The sequence below is a fragment of the Microtus oregoni genome, unplaced genomic scaffold, assembly GCF_018167655.1.
Source record: "Microtus oregoni isolate MIOR12 unplaced genomic scaffold, Mior012 000023F_ref0000262, whole genome shotgun sequence".
Classification (NCBI taxonomy): Eukaryota; Metazoa; Chordata; class Mammalia; order Rodentia; family Cricetidae; genus Microtus; species Microtus oregoni.
In genome coordinates this window covers 1,744,485-1,768,632 of record NW_024543082.1, presented here as the reverse complement: position 1 = coordinate 1,768,632, position 24,148 = coordinate 1,744,485, and the positions used below count along the sequence as shown (strand labels likewise).

Here is a 24,148-nt window from a genome sequence, read left to right as displayed (position 1 = left end):
TGCCACCACTACCCAGCGCCTGTCTGTAATTTTAACAGGCAACTTAACTAATGAACTAATGAGCTACAGAGGTGGTTGTAACCTTGGGGGTCAGGGGAGAGCTGTTAAACTGGTAAATCTATCAGCACCCAGTCATCAAACACCATCAGATCTGAGAAGGATAAATTTTAACCGAGTAAGCAGAAGTGAGACAGCCTTCCATTTACCTAGACAGCTACCCCAAGTTTCTCAGAGGTTCCAAGGTAGTATCAGTTTTCAACTGCCAAGTAAGATCTGACAGACTTTCCTGTGGAGTAGGAATTTGGGGGAGACCGGCCTACCTTGCTTGTCTTGACAAAGCAGGGTAATCTATTCCCCAGTGTCTTGCTTGTCCACAGACTGGACAGGGTCTTAGCAGCAGTTAAGATGCAAGGCAATTTTTCCTGCGACTGGCTTTGCTACATTTAAAGCAAGCTCCAAATGGAAGTTCTTCTGTGGCCATCCATATAGGATGCTGCCAGGAGCTGGCATGTTTCTACCATGAGAAGCCTTTTTATTAAAATGCCATATTCTCAGACCTCTGAAGCATTTGAGGATCAGGGGTGGTCATTATCTGTTAGGCATAATCAGTTTAGTGTATCTAGAAGGCAAATCCCAGTTTTCACAGGCTCAGGCCTTTAATCCCAGCACTCGGGAGGCAGAGACAGGCAGGTGTCTGTGGTTGAAACAAGGTCTCTCTATTTAGCCAAGACTGGCCTTGAATTCATGATTCTCCTGCCTCAGGTTCCTGAGTGATGGTATTATAAGCATGAACTGCAATGACAATATTTTCCTCACAGTTCAGTAAGCTAGAAATTGGAGATCAAGGTAACAGCAGATTTGATTTCTAGGGAGGTGTGTTTCTTCGGGTTGCAGATGGGTAACTCCTTGTTCCGTCCTTATGTGGCCTTTTCTTTGTCCTCACGTGTACAAACACCATCTTCCTTCTTCTCCTCAACCTTTAAAAAATTGGGGTGGGCCTGGAGAGATGGATCAGTGAATAAGAACACAACCTACTCTTCTAGAGAGCCTAGGTTTTAATTCCTAGCACCCTTATGGTAGCTTACAACTATCAGTAAGTCCAATCTCAAGGAATCTCAGCCCCTCTTCTGGCCTGCAAGAAGAGGCTTTCTTCTTGTATGAAAGTACACAGACATACATACAGGCAAAACATGCATAAATACGAGTAAAATAAGACAAATTTTAAATTAAAAATTACATTTATTTATGTATATATAGGAATCGGAGTTGTGCATGTGCCATGGTGTGTGTGTGTGTGTGTGTGTGTGTGTGTGTGTGTGTGTGTGTGTAGAGGTAGGACAGTTTACAAGAGTCTGTTCTTTCTTTCCACCACGTGGGTTCTGGAGATTAAGCCTCAGGTCTTCGGGCTTAGCAGCAAGCATCTTTACCCATGAGCCACTTCATGGGTCCCTCCTTGGAAAGGTTTAGGAAAGGCCAGCTTACCCTAAGCCCACACCTCCTCTCTGGAGCCTCATCTTTCCTTAAACAAAGGGTTCTCCTTCCTTCTGATAAAGGATGCTCTTGACGTGTTTTATAGGTCAAAGGTTCCTTCTTCCCTGCTGGGAGAGGGGCAGATACATTGGAATAGTTTCTCTGAGAATTGACACCTGGATGATGTTTGTCAGATCAAAGGCCTCCTCCCTCCCTTCTGGAAAAGGGTCCATTATTGTTTAAAAACCAGCCCTGAGCCTGCACCTGGTGGGATATGACTGCAGCCTTTAGATCTTTTTTTTTTTTAAAGATTTATTTATTTATTAAGTATACAGGCCAGAAGAGGGCACCAGATCTCATTACAGGTGGTTGTGAGCCACCATGTGGTTGCTGGGAATTGAACTCAGGACCTTTGGAAGAGCAGGCAGTGCTCTTAACCACTGAGCCATCTCTCCAGCCCAGCCTTTAGATCTTAAGGACCTTATCCTCCCTTCTCTCCCAAGAGTTTTTCTGAGGCACTGCCTGCTAAGAAAATGCCCAGTATATTCTCAATACTCTTCATTGGCTTAATAAGCACGGGGATCTGCAACTTTCTCTCATGGAGTATTTATTCCCCTCCCTTCCTCCCCCTCTCCCTCCACTCCTTCTGTCCTTTTCCGGTATTGGAGACTGATCCCAGAATTCTGCTTATGTTGTAACAGTAAGCTACATCCTTGGCCCTATTATTTTGAGACAGGGTCTCTCTAATTTGCCCAGAACTGCCCATCCTCCTGCCTCATCTTCCTGAGTCTTTTTTTTTTGTTTGTGTGAAACAGGATCTCAATATGTAGCCCAGGCTGGTCTTGAAGTGATGATCCTCCTGACTCCAGCTTAGAGCCCACAGGTGTGCCCCACCATGCCCAGCCTCTTGCCCGTCTTGTAAGGATGTCAATCCTACTGGATCAGGCCCTCACGTTTATCACCACATGTATCCTTGATTACATATAAGGAAGGCCCTGTTTCTAATACAGTCACATTGGTGCTAAGGGTTTCTGTCTAAGCTTTGGAGGAAATGCAGTTCTGTCTATTACAATAGTAAACCTGATTTTAGAATTTGGGGGGTCACCTAGCTGTGTGTTTGAGATTGGAGAGCCCCCTTTGGGAGTCTCAGCTTCTCTGCCCTGACATGTGGCCAACTTTCATGGGGTTGTCAAGAGGCTGAAATGAAATTATCTTACGGATTAAAAATCCCTCCCTATACACCAGCAATGACTTTAGTGCTCTTTCTATTACAGTGTCATCTTCAAAGTATGCAGCGTGACTTTCATTTTATCCTACCATTCCCCCTATGTGCAGGAAGGTGCTGGCAGCTTACAGGAGGGCCTAACGGGGATTCCCACCCTGTTCTTGCAGAAAGGGTTGGAGGAAGTTTGCAGTGAGAACACCAGTTCAGGAGAGGACTTCTGTTACCTAACTCTTCTCACAGAAGCTGCAGAACAGCCCAAGGATGCTATTGATGACATGAATGGCCACCAGGAGAAGCTGGAGGAGGCTGATACACACGAGGGTGGAGAAGAAGGCCACGTGCCAAACCACAGCCTTAGAGGGCTCCAGGCAGACGGAGGTCCAGAGTGAACTGTCATACAAATAATTCCTAGCCCAGAGAATAAACAAAAATAGCCAATCAAGAAACTCCAATAGAAAAACACAGGGTTGGGGCTCCCCTAGCCCCAGGTCACAGGACTGTGCTTGTAAGGGTGACAGTTACCTGTTGGGAAGATCTTTGAAGGGATAGCCAAATTTCCAAGCTTGTGTCTGATTGAAGGATGAGGTGTCGAACATACAAAAGGGACCATCTTGCAAGGCTACTCCAGAAGTGACAAAGCAAACCAAGGCCCCCAGCAGAGTCAGGCTGCTTGACAACAGAGCAATGAGCATCTGTAGAGGAGACAGGAGACACAGCTTACACGGAACTGTGGTCACGGGACTGGTGAGGTGACACGGTCAAGTGGCAGGCATTCTCCACAGATTCATTTAGAACGTGTCCAAGGGTGTCTGTCCCTGGGAAAAGCCCAGAAGAAACTGACAAACAGACACACGGATCTCCATCTCCCTGCACAGAGTCTTTGGCCCCTCCAGCAGATTGAGACCTCCTTGCTAGTCTACTGCAGTCTCCGAGCTCTGGACTAGCAAAGTGGTTTTCGCATGCCCACTTTTCTTCTCTACTGACAACCTATCATTAAAACCACCAAATTCCCACTCTTGATCTCTTTCAAATCAAGCAAAAAAAAAAGAAAAAGGCAAGAAGGAAGCAGAGGAGAAGTTTCTTGGTCGGTAGAAGACGCAAATTCTGTTAGTTTATCAGAAGCCAAAGGCCATGGTTCTCCTTCCGGCGTGTCAACACAATCACCTGGGAATGCTTAGTTGAATGTGGACTCTCTTCAACCCATCCCAGATGTCCTGGGTTAGAAATCACAGGTAAGGCAAAGCAATTTGGGTTTTAACAAATGCTTTAGAAAGTCTGATGCTCACCCAAGAGTCACTTGATTAGCCAGGCAGTGGTGGCACACACTTTTAATCCCAGCACTTGGAAGGCAGAGGCAGGCAGGCAGAGGTCAGTCTGGTCTGCAGAGTGAGTTCAAGGACTGCCCAGAGCTAGGCAGAGAAACCCTGTTTCAGGGTGGAGAAAAAGCCACTCGCTCAGGCCAAAGAGAACAGAGAGTAGTAAACGAAGCACCTATGTGTTTGTAGGTAATGTTTTAGCATGGAACGCAGTTGGAGGGATTCCCAGTGTGCGTGTGGCTGTAGGAACCAGAGCGGGTCTCTTGTGGAGTGACAGTAATGGGGCACCCATTCACACTAAATACGTATGTGCTGGGTACTTCTGTCAACTGGACACAAACTACAACAACCCGGGAGGAAGGGCCGCCAACTGAGGTTCGCCTCCCTCTGTTTGGCCTTTAGGCATGTCTGTATAGAATTTTCTTGATTGATGACCGAGGCCATGGGGCCCAGCCCACTGTGGGTGGCGCCATCCCTGGGCAGGTGGTCCCGAGAGGTATTAGAAAGGTAGCTGACCATTAGCCTGGAAACAAGCCCATAAGCAGCACCCCTCTACGGGCTCTTCTTCAGTTCCTGCGTCCACGTGCCTGTCTTGAGCTTCTGCCCTGATCTCCCCCAGTGGTGGATTGTGACCTGGAAGGTGTGAGAGGAAATAAACCCATTCCTTCCTAAGTTGTTTTGCTCATGGTGTTTACCACAGAACCAGAAAGCAAACTAGAACAATATATATATGCATATGTCTGTATGACATGCATAGATGTGTACACACACATACATGGAATCTAGGCTGAGCACAACTATGTGGCCCAGGATGACCTTGAACTTGTGATCCTCCTGTCTCCATCTTTCAAAAGTTGGTGTTAAAAGGGGTGAGCCACCATAGCCAGCTTGGGGTGTTTGAAAGTCTATACCAAGGCAGTGGTAATTAATAATGTACAAACTTATTCTGGGCTTGTCATTATTTGTGGAGTAGAAGAATTAGATTATAAATTGGTGGCTGGATTATTTCTAATGGTAAGAAAAAGGTCTCTGTGCACGCGAGCACACGTGCGAACACGTGTCTGAGTGTGTGTGGAGGCGTGTGGAGGGGTACATGTATATGGTCTGTTTGGGTTCCTTGGTTGGCTGTCTTAGTGCTGAGAATTCACTCCAGTACCTTGTGCACACCAGGCAAATGCTCCACCCCTGAGCTACATCCCAGGCCTCTAAGAAAATGTTCAACCAGCCAAGCACTGGGGAGATGAGGCAGGAGGATGACAAGTTCAAAGATAGCTCCAAGTTACACAGCAAAAATTTGTCTCAAGAAAGTCCAGACAGGAGTTGGAGAAAGATGTCTCGTGGCGGAGAGCACTGCCTGTTCTTCAGAGGACCCGGGTTTTGTTCACCCGCCTGACTGCTCAAGACACAGTGTAACTCTGTTCCAGCGGGTCTGGCACCCTCTTCCGGCCTCCACAGACACCAGGCACACATGTGGCACACAAACATACAAGCAGTCAAAACACCATACACACACGAAGTCAAATAATACAAATAAAAATAAAAGAAAACCAGAAATAACTAAGTAAATACATAAAAAAATAGCCAGGAAAGTTTATAGTATACTTAAATTCTATTCATTTTAGTATGAGAGAATAAACAGCTTATCACATTTGTGTAGATATCTGTGGTTCATTAGCCACTTCCTTCTTTGCCTTGACCACCTCTTCTTTCTAACTTTTTTTTTTTTTTTTTGTTTTTCAAGAGAAGGTTTCTCTGTGTAGACTTTGGAACCTGTCCTGGAACTCACTCTGTAGACCAGGCTGGCCTCGAACTCACACTGAGATCTGCTTGAGTGCTGGCTGGGATTAAAGGTGTGCGCCCCCACCTCGTAGTGACCACCTCCCTTCTTACAGATGAGTCTGGAAAAATTAAGTCACTTGCCAAGAGGTTGGAGTTGTTAAAGGACATAGCTAGGCGCTGACTTCAAGTCTGAAAACTAAAGCTGAGCCCTCTTCCTCTAGAGCAGAGAACGAGAGAGCCATGCTAAAGGGTGGGGCTTGGTGCTTACGTGCAGACAGGGTGCTCTGTCGCTGAAGTAGCCCGTCAGGGAGATGAGAGTTGCTGCCACGAGTACCTGGAAAGCAGAGGAGTGTGTTAGGAGGAGACTACGTGGGCCTGGAGAGATGGCTCAGTGGTTAAGAGCACTGGCCGCTCTGTTGGACGGCTCAGGTTTGGTTCCCAGCACACACGGAAGCTTACAACCTGTTACTCCGGTTTCAGGGAATGGAACAGCCCCTTCTGGCCTCTGAAGGTTCCGGCACCCACATGGTCCACATGCTTACATATGTACAGTCAAAACACCCATGCACATAAAATAAATGAATCTGAAAGAAGAGACCAGGGGATTTGCATTTCTAGCTGCCACACACAGCTGTTGAAATGAACTTAGGGCCCAGGTTGAACTTAGCCTGTTTTGACTCTGTTGATGCTGACATCCATCTAGCCTTCATGCTTCTGAGCTAAAACCCAACAACCCATGATAAGTCCCCCTATTCCTTGTGCTGTTTATGGACCCAATAGCAATTTGTTGGAACACCCCGACCACCACCACCTCCCAGTTCCATCCCTGAAACCCTTCGCCTACCATGAATCCTCCTCCCCAGATCCCAGCGCCCAGCATGGCATGCTTGCCAATGAGGCCCCTCGTCAGGTAGGTCGTATCCCAGTTAGGAAAGAGGAGTGCGATGTTGGCTCCGGCGGCAAACAGTGATGCAGTTCCGAGGCTCAGCCCAAGGAAGCGGGAGCAGGTCCGTGAGCAGGCCACCACACGGGGAAAGGACAACATCCTGGGACGATGGGAGACGATCACAACAGAGCCAGGGTGGGAGTACCCAACAGGACACGGATGGAGACGGCTTCTGAGAAGAGGTCATGTTGAGGACTGCTGAGACACTTTTCAAACACACTGCCTTGCTAGGTCTTCCATAATAATTGGAGTTATAGCCTCCATTTTCTGACAAGCTTCAACCATACGTATTTCCACAGTCCATTTTGTGTGTGCCCTATTATAGCCAGAGATTATTTCTCATTTTTTAAAATTTTTACATTTTCTTCAGTGTGTGTGTGTGTATGTGTGTGCTCGCACACGCGTGTGCATATGTATGTGTGTGTAGGTGTAGGGGCATTCGTGTGACAAGTCAGAGAAAAATATAACAACTTTTATGATTTACCTATTTTATGTATATGGATGTTTTGTCTGTATGTACATCTGTCTGCACACCAGAAGAGGCCGACCGACCCTCCAAGACGACAGTTATAGATGGTTTGGAGCCACTATGTGGGTGCTGGGACTTGAACCTCTGAAAGAATAGCCAGTGCTCTTAACCACTGAGCCATCCTTCTAGCCCAAAGGATAATTTTCTTTTTTTTTTTTTTTTGTTTTTCAAGACAAGGTTTCTCTGTGTAGTTCTGACTATCCTGGAACACCCTGTAGACCAGACTAACTGCATAATCACAGACATCCACCTGCCTCTGCCTCCCTAATGCTGGGATTAAAGGTGTGCACCACTACCGCCCGGCCCAGAGGACAACTTTCAAGAGTCTGTTCTCTCCTTCCATCATGTGGGTCCCAGGGATTGGACTCAACTTGTAAGGCTTGTTGGCAAGCACCTTTACCTACTTACTGGGTTATCTCAATAGACTGTTTCTATCCAATAAAGCTTTCAAAGGGGGCATCAAGATGCCCATTCTCCGTACTTAAAGTCAGCGGTATTCTTTGATGATGTTCTTTGTTTTTTTGAGTTGGGGTCTCACTGTGTACCCTTGGCTGTTCTCAAACTCAGTATATAGATCAAATTCTCAAACTCTGAAAGATATATCTGCCTCTACTTCCCAAATGCTAGGATCAAAGAAAGGCATGTATCCCCACACCTGACCGTCAGTGGTGTTCTTATTGCTTGTCCAGTGAAATAAGAAAAAAAAAAGCCATAAACAGGAAGTAACATTATTCAAAGATAATCTGGCTATATATGTAAAGCAATCTATTGAAAATTACTTGAACTAATTTTAGGTTAATAATAGGTGAGTTTAGCAAGGACATAGAATAAAATATTTATACATATCAGGGCCCCATGGTGTGGAGAAAGTCATCCAGTTGCTCATACAGCAAGCAGTTATCTCATCGATTGGTTTATACATTGCTGGGATATTTCAGGACGAATCCCATTATGGAAGGGAGAAGAGCCATGGCTTCACAGAGTTCTACAGCATTGACAGTGACTATTCAAAAGACAGATGTTCCTTAAGCACTGAAAATCAGGTTCCTTACTCCCCCCTAAGCTTGTCTAGTGATCTGTCAGCTGTGCCTTTACTGTGTAATGGTTGAGGCTCACAGCAGGATACCAGGGACCTGAAGGGGAGGAAGTGGTGAGGAGCTAGGAAAGACGATGGAGGCCTCCTTTTGAAGCCTACCTCCTTGCACCAGATTCAGCCTCCTAGTTCCTGTCGGGATGTGACCGGTGTCCAGAGGCAAGGTCCTCTAGAAAACACTCCTTCCTGCCAGGTGGTGGTGGCGCATGCCTTTAATCCCAGTACTTGGAAGGTAGAGGTAGGCAGATCTCTGTGAGTTTGAGGCCAGCCTGGTCTACAAGAGCCTAGTTCCAGGACAGGCTCCAAAGCTACAGAAAAATCCTGTCTTGAAAAAAACAAAAACAAAAAACAAACAAACAAAAAAAAAGAGAGAGAGAGAGAGAGAAAAGGAAAACACTTCTTCCCACCATGCTGGGGTTTGCTTTGTTTTTGTTTTTCCCTTGTACTCAGTTCCACATTATCTTGTGACTTAGGCAGTCTTCCCTCCTCAGACTATCTTGCTATTTAAGGGCAGTGCTCTGCTTTCGACATTCACCCACTGTTCCTCAGAGGACGGATTTTGTCATGGCCTGTAAGGACTGCATTTTGGACCTGGCCCTTTAGCACCTGCTCATGATCACCCGTAAGTGAAGTGTACTGAGACCCCCAATGATCAAAACCAAATTTCCCTGTTTCTTCAGGAAAGGGTTGAAAATTATCGAGCCTGAGCCAGACATGGTAGCATACACCTAGAACCTCAGACTTGGGAAATAGAGGTTCAAGGTTGTCCTCCACAAAGTGAGTTTGAGGTCAGCTGTGGCTACAAGAGACCATGTCTCAAAAACTCTCAAACCAACCAAACAAAGACTCTCGGTTAATATTGAACTTGAATTTCAGATAACCAACAAATGAAAAATTCTTGAAGTCAGGCATGATGGTGTGTACCCATTAACCCAGCTCCTTGTTGGAAGCAAGAGATCTGGATTTCAAGACTAGCCTTGACTACATAGTATATTGGAGGCTAGCCTAAATTTAAAAAAAAAAACAAATTTAGACAAATTAGAGGAAAAACTACAAACCTGAGTGTGGTCTTTTGGGTGAGTGGAATTCAGAGAACCCCTCTAACTGAACACAGTGGGCTCCTAGTACCTTAGTGAATGCCAAGCCATATTCAGCACATAAGATGTGAGAGCATGAAGGAAGATGTGTTATTACATGTACAGTCCAGAACAGCAAATGCGGCCTCTGCATAGTATGCAGAAGCACACATGCATGCTATGTATGTATGAACGCTTAGTTAGATCATTCTGAGGAAGCTTAAGTCATAACCTAAAATAGAAATCTAGACATATTTTGGAGGGTGCACATATGTAGAAGCAATGGACAGAAATGTCTCTGGGCATGCTCAGCTTGCAACGTAAGAGTTTAGGTGAAAACAGGGAACAGGGGTCTCTGAAGTGGAATTAACCCAAGAGTCTGCCCCTGAGGGTGCCAGCCTTGCTTAGTCACTAATAGCCCTTGGCTGGCCTGCACCTCGGACACTGCAGCAAGAACAGGGAGGTCCTACTCTATCTAAAGAGAAAGGGGGCTGAGCCGTGGTTTGACTTTCATTTCCTCTCCATGACCTTTCCCTTAGAAATCACAATATTCTGAGAAATCATTCCAAATACTTGAGTCAGAAGATTAGTAGAGAAGTGGGCTCGGTTCCATGTGAGTAGAGACAGGCAAGATCAGGTCAAATTTGAGTTTGTTTCTTTTGACAGGGTCTCTTGTAGCCCAGGTTGGCTTAGTCCCAATTAGTTTCCTGCCCTGACCTCCCAAGCGCTGGGGTCTCAGGCATGCAAGTTCATGCCCCACAGGTCAAATCTCAAAATTAGGCTATAGAGGAGGCCCGTGTTCAAACCTGAGGTGAAGGCTGGATGAGCCAATCAAACATCAGCCACCGTCTGGGCACAGGGACCATTGTCTCAGAGCGAGAGTACAAATTCTGTCTGTGTCTGTTTTTTCCACTTTTCCCTTCCCATCAACCAAGCCGTCTTTGCCTGGTACTGTGCTAGAGCCTAGGGAGACAAATGTGGAAAAACACAGTCCCTTTTCTTGGGGACTATAAAGCTAGGCGGAACAGGAAAAAAGCAAGGAGAAGGACGTGGTCTGTATTGCAAGACTGGTGCTCTTCGCTGCTACGCCCTGCCGCCCGGCCGTTCTTGGACACCATTTCATCGGACCCTTTCATCTAGACTTACCTGTGTCTGAAGACAAAAGTCAGGATGGGAGAACAAGAAAGTGGAGGGCACTCTGTTCAAAATGGGCCTTGTCTCCTGCAGTCCCAGCCAGAACTCCTAGAAGGCAGGGTCAGGAAGGGTCTGTATATATAGAGAGAGGTCACCTGGGCATTCGTGCGTGAGTAGGGAGTGTGCCCACAGCTGCCCACTGGCTGCCGCTGAAGGATCATTTTGTCACATAGGCGAGCCCTATGCTCATGACCCACTCCCTGCTCATTTTCATGTGATCCCAAGGAAGGAAACGAGGGGCGTGACCTCATGAGCACAATGGTTTTAAAGCGTCACCGGACGCAGCTGGGAGAGCTACCTCAGCCTCTACCACCACCAGTGCCCCTCCCCGACACCCACTGCATCCACCGTCCTGCTGTATCATCCTTGCTTGTAGAATCTGGACTCCGTGGGGGCAGCAATGAGCACAACCTACCTTTTTTCCTTCTCTCCCCACTTGCTTGGCCTCACAGGGCCGTTCTTCTTCCTTTCCTGTTCAGGCACCAGGCACCACCCTTAGTATCACAGTCACAACAAATGTGGTCTGCTGTACTGCTAGGGGAGCTGCAGACCTGTCCTAGATAAGGTACTAGTCGAGCCCCCTCCCCCGCCAGATGTGGATACTCGCCGTGATCCTAACAGAGAAGTGGAAACAGGAGCCCTGTCTCAAAAGCAAAAATAAAGCAAAGAGTTTAAAATAACTTCGTGCCATATTTACGGCAAAGATGACAACTAATATCCAAGAATTATTGTGTCTTTTATTTTTTTCTAGAAACTACCCAAGTACTATTTCCCCTTAATTTTCTTTCTCATACTTAGCAGAGATAATTACAGGAGGCAGAATGCACTGTATTTGGCTCTTGGTCATAGTGACCAGCTTAAGAATTTCTACAAAATAGAAATAAATTCACAAATTCAGGAAGGGGAGGGACATAGAAATCTCTTTTATAATTATTATTATGTAATGTGTATGGGAGTTTTGTCTGTGTGTGCCCGGTACCTGTGGAAGCTAGAGGACATGGGATCCCCTGACACTGGACTTATAGATGGTCGTGAGCTACCGTGTAGGCACCATCAATCAAACCCAGGCCCTCTGGAAGATCGGCCAGTGCTCTTAACTGTTTGAACCACCTCCTCAGGCCCAACCACAGACATTTTAATCACTCAATGGCCTTGTGCAATGTTTTCTGGGAACTTCAGTTCATGCAACTGGTCCTAGAACAGTGGTTTTCAACGGGGGGGGGGGGGTCGCACACGACCACTTTGGGCTCACACAACCTTTTGACAAAGATTGCATGAAAAAATGCAGATATTTACATTATGATTCATAGCAGTAGCAAAGTTAGTTATGAGGTAGCAACAGAAATAATTTTATGGTCGGGGGTCATCACAACACGAGGTATTAAAGGGTTGCAGCATTAGGAAGGTTCAGAACTACTGTTCTACAGGGTGAAGGCTGTATCTTACTTGACCTGAATACACTGAACCCAGCATGTTATAAGTTCAAGATTCATTTTACTAATGAATGTGCCAAATAAAGTAACACACAGTCTCTGGTCAGACCTTACTTCTGTTGATGAAACAAAATGATTAAGAAAACCCCTATGTGTATGGATCTGAGTATGTGCATCACAGGCACGCAGTACCTGCGGAGGCCAGAAGAGGAGGCCAAACCCCTCTGGAACTGGGGTTACAGGTGGTTGTGAGCTGCCTGTTATGAATGCTGGGAACCAAACCCTGGAGAAGAACAGGGAGTGCTCTTGACTGTTGAGCCTTCTCTCCCGCCCTAGTTTAAGTTTTTTATTATTGTATTTATTTATTTAATTAGTTTTGTTTTGAGACAGAGTCTCACTGTATAGATCTGGCTATCCTAGAGCTTACCTTGTAGACTAGGCTGGCCTCAAACTCACATAGATCTTCCTGCTTCTGCTACCCTAGTGCTGGAATATAAGGTGTGCGCCACCACCCCGTGGGGGTCTCTACAAACACCAGGGTCAGCAGAGTAATGATCCATGAGAATCTGGTGTGGTCTCCATCATACAGATAGTATAGAGAGCATCTAGGCTATTAGCCACCTCCAGTCCTGGTTGTGGGAGTTTGGTATGGTCTGTTTGAACAGATAGCATAGATCACCAGGCTATTAACTAGCTCCATTCCCAGGGTTTTGGATGAAAACCAGGTTATCTTTCCTGTTGAGGAGACAATTTTCCGTGTTTAACATTCTTGAGTCCCCTAGTGTCAACCTATGAGCACAAGGATCTTTATGTTCCCATCAACTTCCAACTAAGTCTTTTAAACTGTATACCATCTGGGCTTTTCTCTTCATTGCCCTGGTACTCAGTATGTTTTCCTGGTGGTTGTGAAGTCAGGCAACTTCCTGCCTTATTCTCCTTTGTATTGGGATTAAGGTGGTCTCCATATGCATTATGTAGGTATGTTTATATATGCAAACTTGTACATACCTGTAGAAATTTTCATTAAACAGAACCTAAGTTGGGTATGATAGTATGTGCCTGCAGTCTCTGGTACACAAGAGACTATCAGCCTGGGCAGCACAGGGAAGCGACCACTCCAAAACCAAGTACAGCTTAGTCTCCATTTCATTATAAGGAGCAATAATTTAGAGCTTAAGATAATTCCCCATCTTCCCAGAAATTTGAAATTCAAGAGATACCAGGCTGAATATAACCATTCTGGCAAGAATGAGAACACCCCCCCCCCCAAGACAGTGTTTCTCTGTGTAGACCAAGCTGGCCTCGAACTCACAAACACGTACCTGCTTTCACCTCCCAAGTGCTGGGATTAAAGGTGTGTGCCCATTGCCTGGCTTGTGAGCAGTAACAAAGCATGACCTGTAGAATAAGGGAAAGGGCTATAACTAGCTTTAAGACGTGAAGAGCAGAGTTGAGTGGGGAGCTTGGAATGGCAGCTGGGGCACTGCTCCTTGGGTCAATTTGTGATAACTAACAAACAACACAGTAAAGAAACTATATGCTGCAGGCTGTCAAGAGGGCTCAACGGGCAAAGGTACTTGCTTTCAAGGCTAAAGATCTCTGAGGCCCACGTGGTGGAAGAGAATTGGTTCCTGCAAATTGTCCTCTGACCCCCACACAAGTGCTGTGACACTTTCACACCCACAAAATAAATGCAACTTTCAAATTTTTATAAACAAACTATATACATACTTGCAACAAACAAAGGCCAGAATTAGGTTAGTTTCCTCATCCAGCTCAGCTTTGGGAAGCAACAGAGAGCTGGTCACCATCCTTTCACAGATGTGTGAGCCTCAGACTTTGGCTCTTAGAGGCATGGTCTAGACCTCATTTAGCCAGAGCATTTGCACATCAGATTATGAATAGGGCTGGGGTGGGAAGGTTAATGCCATAGAAGGCTTGTCAGGCTGGAAGGCCTGGAAATAAACAAGACAGACAGAAGTTCCGTTCTCAGGGTACTGAGGTAGGGTCTGAGACAGGAGAAGGGGAAGTTAAGACAACAGGATTCGAAGTAAGGGAAAGAGGAAAAGACAGGCCCAGCAAGCCAGCTGTTTTCCAGTCTTCTTCAGAGTGACTAATCCTCCCCTGCTGATAGCTGACAGAATAGAGCACATTTCTTTAATTGGAGGGAGGAAAAAAAGGAAGTTTCAAGAGGCTGAAAGAGAGGCCACTGGTCACTTGGGTGTTTTCCTTCCTCGGTATAAAAACACTGAAAACTTGAGCCCACTCAAGCTCGGCTTCATTCCTAGCACACTGAAACTGCTTTTGGTTTCACTCTAGTGAACACCTCACTGACCCCTTTACTCAACCCCTGCCACACTAGAGGTAGATGGACATTCTCCCTGGCATCTCTCCCTCCACTCTAGCTGTACCTCATGGGCAGTCTCTTTGCAGGGTGATACTTAGGCTTTGGACCTTCACTTCCCCCTCCAGAGAATCGTTCACTCTCAGCACTGAGCTCCACCTATACTGGTGTTTCTTGGCTCTAACTCCAGTTCACCTCTCCCTCTAGCTTGACTCTTGGGTTCAGTTTCCCACTCTGTGTCTGTGAAGAGAGGCTAGCACACGGAGAAAGTTTGCTCTTGTCAATCATGTCTCATGCATTCAGCAAGGTGCCCACCTGTCAGAAACAGTTCATTTCGTTTTTCTCATCATCTCAGATCAAACTGCAAAAACAATGACACCAAAAACTAATACTGAAAAGTTTTTGTTTTTATTTCCAAGATCAAATATTACAACAGGACATTTACATGTATTTATAAAAAAAATGCAGCAGTTAAATTTATAGATAAGAGGTTTCCTTGAGTTTGGTCCCTCTCTCAGCACAGTGAGCTGATGTCTTCAAAAGACTTCTTCATTCCATTCCCCTCCCTTCCCCACCCTGCTGCACCACCCACCCATCCCAACTCAAGTTGCAATATTAATATAAAGCAACTGGGTACAACACATCAAATATTCACAATTTGGTACAGCCCAAGCCAGGAAATCATCAACAGAGAAATCCTGACTTCAGAAAGCATTTGCCTATAGCCTATGTGTGTCCACGGATATGTCACATGCCCTACGTTCAGAGCAAGTGGAGCCTAGTGCGTCTCAGCCAGGAGTTACAGCTCCTGCCTCTGTGACCTTTTGATTTCAGGTTTCCCCCAGCACTTTACAATCACACGAATATCTTGACAAAAACTTCAGTGGATGGTGCAATTTCCCCTTTTCACTGGTCTCAAAGCCTTCATTCCAACTTGAGGAAGCATTCTAACAATAAATGATCTCCTAGTACTGTGGAATTAATGCCCAGAAACCTGAAAACTAAACACCCATAGTAGGAAGCACTGGTCAGAAACACATCACAGGAGCTAGCTCTGTTCACTATTTTCTTGGATTCAGCAACAAGCTGAACTATAGATTAAATTTAGAACCTGTATAAGAATTCAAATCTCAGTAAGACCACCACTTTGTCCAGGGCAAACTGAGCACACAAACAGCCCAGGAAATATCCAAACACTGTGTTAACTGCTAGAAAAACACTTGTAAAGTAAATACCCCAAATTGACTTCAATTACCTCTTGATAAGAAAGGAAGCGAGGTTTGGAAAAAGACATGAGAGACATGTTTAAAAACACAAATAGCGAAGACGTGCCAGAACTGGGCATCCCAGATGATTCTAAATGCATTGTTCAAACTGAACTCTTACAAAACATGCAAAGATCACAAATACTCTGAAAGTTTCCACAAAACAACACTTACTAGAAAAAGGACTTTCTTAACAGTTAAGGAGAAGGGGGGGGGGAGGTCTAGATCCTTAGAATTTGTTAATAACCAAAAGAAAAATTGTTTGGAAAAAAAGAATTCTCAGGAGTGAAAAACATGTCCAATATTCATGTCAACACTTAGAGCACCCCAAAGTCTACATATGATGTCAGTATCAAACAGCGCTCATCTCTCCACATCCAAGGGTGGAGGTTATCTCATAGCTGTCCTGTCTGCTTGCCAGGGGCTATGAATAGCCTTTATGAACTGAAGAGGTAGACCTACAAAATAAGGTCCAAGTCTGCCAAAGCAAAATAAACAGCTCCCATCATAGGCCTGTCATAAATGAAAAGTGGGGGTCACAGGCTACTTTCTCTAATTAGCTGGTAAAGCTGGGAGCTCTCTGGAGGCAGCACAACAACACAGATAGAAGTATATGATTAGCTTCATAAGCCTATTTGAATTTTGGATCACATCATTTAGTATTTGACATTTTATTGGTAAAAAATTGTGAGGAAAGCACACCATAAACTCATTTTGTTGAAAACATGGTATCCAACTGAATATAGGTATTCTGTCATTAGCTTGAAATTCATCCTGGGGACACACACTGTAACATCAGCAATCTTGACACAAGAAAGAAATCAGCACAAGAGTGAATGGTTCCTATCAGTTAAGATTCCCAAACGAGCCCATGAATAAAATTAAAAAGATTCTGAGAAAGGGAAAATTTCAGGCCAGAACTTCTCACTTAAAGTAGTTCCCAATTTTTAATAATCAATAACTGACTCTTGCTATCCTAGATTAAAAACCGTTCTTGGTAATGCTTGGGAATCCAACCAGGATCCTGAATACACACCAGCTCGTAACTTTCTCTCTCTTGGAGACAGGTGATTAGGCATTACCTATTGACCCAGTTTAGCTGGGCTCTTCTTCCCACTGGAAAACCTAAGTGACCTTATAAGGCATATAAAACCTTAGAGCAATTTAATTGCTAGTAGCAGTACCATTATACAATAAAGGTCTGCTGATAACTGCCAAAGAATTAAATGCAATGATGTAACTTCCCGTACTTCTAATGTGGTTGTTCTGAGGCAAATTACTATTACTGGTTCTCTAAAACAAATTTTTTTATTTTTATTTACTTTGTGTGTATGACTGTTTTGCCTAAATGTGTATTTGTGTACCACATGCATACCTAGTGGCCTCAGAGGTTAGACAAGGGCATCAGATTCCCTGGGACTGGAGTTATGGATGGTTGTGGCCTACCACGTGGGTATAGGGAAATAAACCCAGGTCCTCTGCAAGGGCAGCATGTACTCTTAAGTGCTGAGTCATATCTCTGGCTCTGTAATTTCTGGCTTCTTATAAAATCAAACATAAACTCACTATGTAAACTGGTAATTCCACATCTCATTATTTTCCTCCAAAGCAGTAAGACCTGTGTTCATACAGTCACTATTTGTGGTACTGTAGTAGTTTTAATTATAATTTTTGAAAGACTGCATTTAGTTGGAGCTAGAAGAGCATTGTGACGTACAAATACATGCCACAGTAAAGTACAGGTATATTCAATAAAGGATGAGGCAAGGAGAATTTTATTTTTGAGTCAAGATCTTGGAATATAACTTCACACTGACATGGAACTACCAATCCTCCTGCCTCAGCTTCTGATTCAGAAGAGTTGGATCCCCTAGAATTGGACTTAGACAGTTGTGGGCTGCTATGTGATTTCTGGGACTTGAACCCAGGACTTCTGCAAGAACAACTGCTCATCTCTCCAGCCCCACAAGCAAATATCTGTAAACTTCTTCACTATGTTTAATCAAGTAATCAGTGCATATGGAGAACCCAAGTTTATTTTGGGGTTATATGATGTAAGGGCCATATTAAAAACAGCCAAAATTAATCAGGTTAAGCCAGGTGTATTGGCTTGTACTTATAACCCCAGAAGAGCTCAAGGCCAACCTTGAGTGTGCTTTAAACTAAGTACTGGTTTAGCAGTTGTGTCTTTAAAAACCAAAATGTTTAAGAGAATGGTGAGGTTTAGGTAGGGCAACCAAAAATCTATAAATAAACAAAGTGCCTTGGGGGGCTTATTATAGAGTCAGCCATCCTCTTACTTGGAATGTGAATTCTCCTTAGGAAGAAAGAAGCTGTAAAAAGCATATTTGCCTCAATATATTCCCTTCTATATTAATTTATAAAAAATGAGAAGCCGGGTGGTGGTGGCACACGCCTTTAATCCCAGCACTCGGGAGGCAGAGGCAGGCGGATCTCTGTGAGTTCGAGGCCAGCCTGGTCTAGAGAGTTGTGAGTTCCAGGAAAGGCTCCAAGGCTAGAGAAACCCTGTCGAGAGAGAGAGAGAGAGAGAGAGAGAGAGAGAGAGAGAGAGAGAGAGAGAGAGACAGAAATACTATATATTAAAGCTTAGAAATACAACTTTAAAAAACACAGCCAAGCGTATTAAATACTATGACTAATTTTTGGAGAAATTAGGTGAAAAACAGGCATGGTGGCTAACTGTAATCCAAGGAGGACCCAGAGGTTCAATGTCATGTTCAACTACACAGTTACCTAAGAGGCCAGCCTGATCCAGACAGCCAAGACTACTTACAGAAACTGTGTCCTGGGTGAGGGGGAGGTTAGCCTGAACTACATAAATGTTTGAAAACAAAACAAAATAAGACAAAAAGAGAATGGAGAAGAAAGATTAAAAGGTAGTTTCACTTCAGGGATTCATCATATCCAATAACCTAGGCACCCAAGTTCTTTAATGGAGAAACTAACCAAGGCTATAATAATCTCTACTCTTAAAAACAAACAAACCAAATACCTCTTAATTCTAAGCTGTCTCATTAATGGGACTAACATGAAGGCGAGTCTAAAATACAAATAATCATCACTGAAATACTAAATCTTTGTATTATAGGAGAAATCAATATATTAGAATGGTACTCTTTGGTTATTTTGAGGTCTAAAGAACATTCCCACCCCATTCTAAAATGTGAACTAGGGATTCTGAGTTTCACAGTAAACAACTGAAATATCAAGTAAGGCAAACCAATAATGTTGAATATTCATTCACCGCTCAATGGCCTTTAGGTATCTGCTCAAGGACAGTGGTTACTCGGGTGGTAGAGACTGAAAGCAGCAGCCTACTCATTAAGGCTGAAGCTGCTGGAAAAGTGTGAGCCCGAGAGGCTGATTCTTCCTATCCTCATTACTTTTCAAGTTTTAGTTTTACACAAGGCATTACTCATAAATTTGCACTCCATAATTTACTATTAAGGAAGTAAACAAATGATCTCTAAACAGTGTGACACTACAAAGATCCCCTCTACAGGACAAGAACTATTTTAAACATCAGCTTAATGGAAAATTGAAAAGGTCACATCTGCCCAAACCAAGTGTGAATTTCCCAACTTACACAACTGCTGAGCCAGTCTAGCTTAAAGCACACAAATTCAGTTCCAGTGCTGGGGACACCTGCTTCACAATCACATTTCAGTCATTCTTAAAACTCAGTAGGCTTACAGCATTAAGCTTTTAAAAAGTAACTGGCTGTTTCAAGATCACTAGATCTGTATACTGTACTCTGTGATTTCATCATCACAGTGAGGTCTATAAGAGATTGGGTAAAAGATACTTGGACACAGGAAAAAAATGAAAGGAACTGATTAACAAGTACAGTTTTAACACTTTAATTAGTCTGAGAATGATAAAATAAAGGGAGAGACCAGATGCATAATACTTTGGGGATATTTTTATCTGTAAGGGTTATGATTCCAGGCACAGTTCCTCCATGAGGTTAATTCTACTAGTAGTTAACCCTATCCTTCTCCACTCATGTCAAAACTTAAAAACATCTAAAGTTCTCTGACTTGAAAAGACAGAACTAATCTAGTCCGATTCTGTTTTTCTTTTTTCTCGATTCTCTGTTTTTCAAACAAGAAATTCTACAGTCAGAGAAGGAAAGTATTGCCAAGATAACAAGAAGCAAAGTTGTTACCCAAGTGTACTAAGCCCACCAAGATCAAACACCATGAATTGTACCCAAGAAGAGAAATCCTGCCTTAATTTTTCAGGAGCCCTCTGGTATTTTTCTCTAGTGTTCAAGTGAGATTCCTGCTAATTAAACAATTGCTAGTACTGGAGTTTAAAATTCTTTATTACTTGGACAAAGGTCATTACTTACGGATAAACTTAATGCTTCAAATCTAGTATTTTAAAGAGGCAGAGTCAAGAATGAGCCACAGCACCTGGGAGAACACCCCTAATTAAACCTACACTACCCTTCCCTCCTGAGTTCCTATTATCACAGTTCAACCCTGAAAGGGATAACACTCACCTTCCTGCTGTTATCCATGTATGCAGATGATTCCTTAATTGGATGAAACACTTCAAAGAGATCTTAGCTTTCAAAATATTTCTGATGTAGACTACAGACTCAATAGGGTGCTAATACAGTAGAGTAGTATGCAGGACAAAACAAAAAGATAGAAAAACAAAGGTTGTTCAATAACCTATCATGAATAATCTATCAGAAAAGATAATTGTATCTTCTTTTTTTTTAAAAAAAAAATCTTTCTATGGTTTCCATCTATTCTTGGCAAATAATGCTGCAGTTATTTTCCTTACTGAATTATTTTTAAAAAACAATGGATAACTATCTGTTAAAAATGGCATAATTAAGATTTTATAGGAATAGTACAAATCCCACAATCTTGACCCCAACTATCCCTTCCAGCTTTAAGGAAACAAAAACCTTTAGCTGACAAAGCCGAAAAATAAGATGACCTTATTATTATAATATATTATAATAAAGGGACTCCAACTGACATGGGATAACATACCACACAAGGGTGAGAGAACAGACTCTGGGCTCTAATTTTAATGTGGCCCTTAACAGTAATGACATGTTGAACAAGCTGTATGAATTCCAGTTTTCTTCCTCATTTATAAATGAGTAGAATATACTGTGTAGGGATTGCCTGAAGACTGAAGGAGGAAACACACACGTCACACACAGCACACGCTAGCTACTCACAACCAGTCCTGCTCTGCCCTCAGCCGGTACTGTGCTCAAGTTCAGACAGCATTTCTTTCACAAGCTTTCATTCCCTTTCTTTATATGTCACTCTCAAGTTTATCTTGTCCCTTTCCTCCTTACTTTAAAAACTTCTGAGCTATGTCTACTACCTATAGGGAATCACTATGTTTAACTAACACAGACTTCATTTGACTGTCCAGTAAAAGCTCCCCCTTGAAAGAAAAACAACATGCAGAAGAACAAAGACAAACTTCTTACATAAATTAAATACTTGAGCAAGGCAATATTACCATTTATTTTTCTCATGTATATCTATAACTCTTCCTCCCATGGGCCAATCCTGGTCAAAATGAGTAAAGTCCCCCACAGCTCATCATCCTAAGCTTGATATATGTGTGGTGCCTTGTCTCTTAACACACATATATACTCAGTCATCTTAATTTCTCATAAATGGATTTGCCAATGCTAAGTATATTTAAAAAAAAAAAAAGAACTGCATACACCCTCTCACTCTGAGCATCCTGCCTCAGGTTCTCAAGAGAGGTTACTCTATAGAGAACCAAACAGACAGGACAAGAGAACGAAGCAGAGTCCTCGAAGGGACAACTCTTGACTGGTTTGGGCTTTAGCTGGGCTTGTGCTAGGAGTGGAGATGGTGCCAGCATAGCAAAGCTGAGAATGCTCTCACTTTTACCCTGGGGCTCCCGGAGGCTTTAGACTGCTTACCTTGACTATTAGTTTTGTACATTTGAGAGTATACAGCTACATTCCTCAGTCAGTTTTTATTCAAGTTCAAAGCTACAACTGAGGAATTAACATGCTTGCTCAAGAAATCCAAACTGTTGGTTAAGCCTCAAGCGCTATAAAAACACCAAAGTGGTATTATTCAGTCACCAATCTAAAGAGAGAACTTTGACTCAAAAGTATAAATGGAATTGTAATTATATAAATATATTTATAAATATTTATACAATTATATACTTATACATAAGCACTTACACAGACTTAGAAAAAAATGTAAGAACATTAATTCAAAAGGACTCACTGAAAAATAACAGAATTTCCCATGATTTCCTTGAGGAGATACATAACCCATTCTTTAGGGAGGTCCCTCAAAATCCAACCATTAACAACCATATTCTACCATCGCACACTAGAAACATACCACATCCCTTAGCTTATCTTTTTAACCCCTAGTTACCAAGAGAGCAACCTGCACGGACACAGGAACCCAAAGGTCTCTGAGCAATCACAATTTATGTTCCTCAAGTACAAGAATCAATCGAAATCTCCGATTGACAAGACAGGTCAATCCTACAGAAATGGTTTTATAAGCGGTTTCAAGTTTTATTTTCCCACCAATCACTACTGTTCTGCTGGAGCACTCTATCTAAAAGCTCAAGAAAGAACTGAGCACAGAGTAAAGCTGATGATAATATAGTACTATATAAACTCAGGTGGCCTCTTCTAAATAATACTGAAAAAAAAGCTTTCACCAAATACAACTTGAATGTTGACTTGTTGGCAGAAAAAGACTCACATCTGACGGTTACTGGTAATGTCCTTCTTAATAACTGTTGTCTCATGAACTGGGTTTTAAGGTTTTCCTATCAGAGACTTTCAGTTTTAAAATTTTATAGAATAAAAGAACATGAGGAATTTAGTTACCAGAGCACTTTAGAGTATTTCCAATTGGGGGTAAACAAAATCACTATTTCTAACCAAAAGAACATCACTAGCAACTCTCAGCTGCAGGTTCCCCCACCCTGCCCACCCCCCCAACCCCGGGATATACCTAAGTATGCCTTAAGCACATAGGACAATCAATAACCATAGTGTTTACAATTATAAGCCATTGTACTACATGATTATTGAACACCTGCCTTCCTACAGAACACTACAGACTCAGACAATGAAAACAAAGGAACTAATTGGCTGTGCAGGCAAAAACAGCAAGCACCTTCCTACCTAGCCCAGACACAGATGCTCACTAAAGGTTCATCCCAGGACTGGAAAGAGGAATATAACTAATAGAGCAATAATAAAGAAAACTGTCTCAGGCTAGAACACTGAAAGCCACCTTTGCTATACAATACACTAAGCACTCATTCTGCCAATAACACACATCATGGAAATAACTCTTGTAACTGGAAGATGGGAATCTTGGAAGGAAATTTTAAATATGATGAGCAATAGTATAAGGGGATCACCTCCCATATAAACAAAAGCCTGGATATCTCATTAAGAGATCTTCTTATATGAAGAACAATTTCTTTTACCTACCAAAAATGGGGTTGTTTTTAAATTCTGATTCTAGCCATTCTTTGTCATAGGAGTCTATGGTTAATATCACTAGATACCAAAAAGGTGCCACAAAAGAGACCAATTATAACACACATTTCTGCTGCCAGTACTGGGAGAGATCTTATCCTTATCTTTACACTTTCATTTGGTCATATGTGATAAGAAAAAAGTGAGAAAGAGAAGAAAATCACAGAGGAAAAGAGGAGAAAGAGAAGCAGGAGAGACACTAATTGCAGATGACAGAAAGAAATAAAGGAAAGGCAGGTGACTTGCTTGTCCAGCTTTGGCTCTATAGTCCTATGAGCCAAAATGCATACTTAGGGACATGGTATCTCACAGGAAAAGGGAAGAGGGGGTAAGCTGAGAGAGGTCAGGTCATGGTGTTAATTTCTTTCCTGTACAAAGACAGTCTCTTGAGGACAGAGGCCTGCCTCTTGTAAGGTAATGTCATAGTCCAGATGAGAGAGCTTCCTCCGAGGGAAATTGGTAAGAAGTTCAAAACGTTCATTTGGATATCCTTTAGATTGGACGTGCTTCACCAAAGCCTATGAAAAACAAGAGTAAAACAAAACTGTTAGCTGGAAATAACACCATGCTGACTAATTTATAAGAATACTCTATTTTTATCACATTAGGTGAAAGTAAGTTATTCAAATAATCAAAGTTTATTTATAGAAGGCCAACAATGCTTTGTCCTGTGTGCTAGAGTTCTCGAAGAGAATCTGCTGGTCTTAATTCATGGGTAGGGGTCTTGGGTGTCCCTGTTAGTGACAAGATCAGAAACATGTCTTACCTGAGGCCACACATGGCAAGGCATGCTAATCCAGCATTATAAAAATGTCTTGGTGGATCTCTATGAGGTCATGTTGATCTACATTTGAGTTCCAGGCCAGTCAAGGTTACATAGTGAGACTGTCTCAAAAAGAGGAACAAATTCTAGCTGA

The 24,148-nt window shown here is 43.0% G+C and overlaps 2 protein-coding genes and 1 non-coding gene across 5 annotated transcripts in view; 1 reads left to right on the top strand and 2 right to left on the bottom strand.

The window, feature by feature from the left end:
- Positions 1-1,344: 1,344 nt before the first annotated feature.
- Tm4sf19 (transmembrane 4 L six family member 19) lies at positions 1,345-10,819 on the bottom strand. 2 transcript variants are annotated; one of them, XM_041672783.1, is made up of 6 exons: positions 10,581-10,819; positions 6,635-6,908; positions 6,059-6,124; positions 3,218-3,387; positions 2,920-3,103; positions 1,345-1,598 (listed from the first exon to the last, which is right to left on the bottom strand). In XM_041672783.1, the coding sequence occupies exons 2-5, from the start codon at positions 6,833-6,835 to the stop codon at positions 2,920-2,922; spliced, it is 621 nt and encodes a 206-aa protein (XP_041528717.1). In that variant the 5' UTR covers positions 6,836-6,908; positions 10,581-10,819; the 3' UTR covers positions 1,345-1,598. The 2 variants fall into 2 exon arrangements, with proteins under 2 accessions (XP_041528717.1, XP_041528716.1); XM_041672782.1 differs by having other exon boundaries at positions 1,345-1,595.
- A 7,400-nt stretch (positions 10,820-18,219) lies between these two features.
- The window catches only part of Ubxn7 (UBX domain protein 7), a 65,401-nt gene continuing 59,472 nt past the window's right edge, over positions 18,220-24,148 (bottom strand). For both annotated transcript variants that reach the window (XM_041672771.1, XM_041672773.1), the window contains one exon: positions 18,220-23,749. In XM_041672771.1, the coding sequence (XP_041528705.1) occupies positions 23,588-23,749 (162 nt within the window). In that variant the 3' untranslated portion in view covers positions 18,220-23,587. The remainder of the gene's footprint in view (positions 23,750-24,148) is intronic.
- On the top strand, positions 23,862-23,992 carry LOC121462094. Its single transcript, XR_005976265.1, has one exon. It is a non-coding gene; the product is annotated as a small nucleolar RNA SNORA3/SNORA45 family (small nucleolar RNA).

Coding starts and splice junctions, on each gene's coding strand:
- Tm4sf19 (XM_041672783.1), bottom strand. CDS start 6,835: ATGTTGTCCTTTCCCCGTGTGGTGGCCTGCTCACGGACCTGCTCCCGC. Junction 6,125..6,634: donor TCTGGGGAGGAGGATTCATG/GTAGGCGAAGGG, acceptor TCTGCTTTCCAG/GTACTCGTGGCAGCAACTCT. Junction 3,388..6,058: donor ACAGAGCACCCTGTCTGCAC/GTAAGCACCAAG, acceptor TCTCCTCTACAG/ATGCTCATTGCTCTGTTGTC.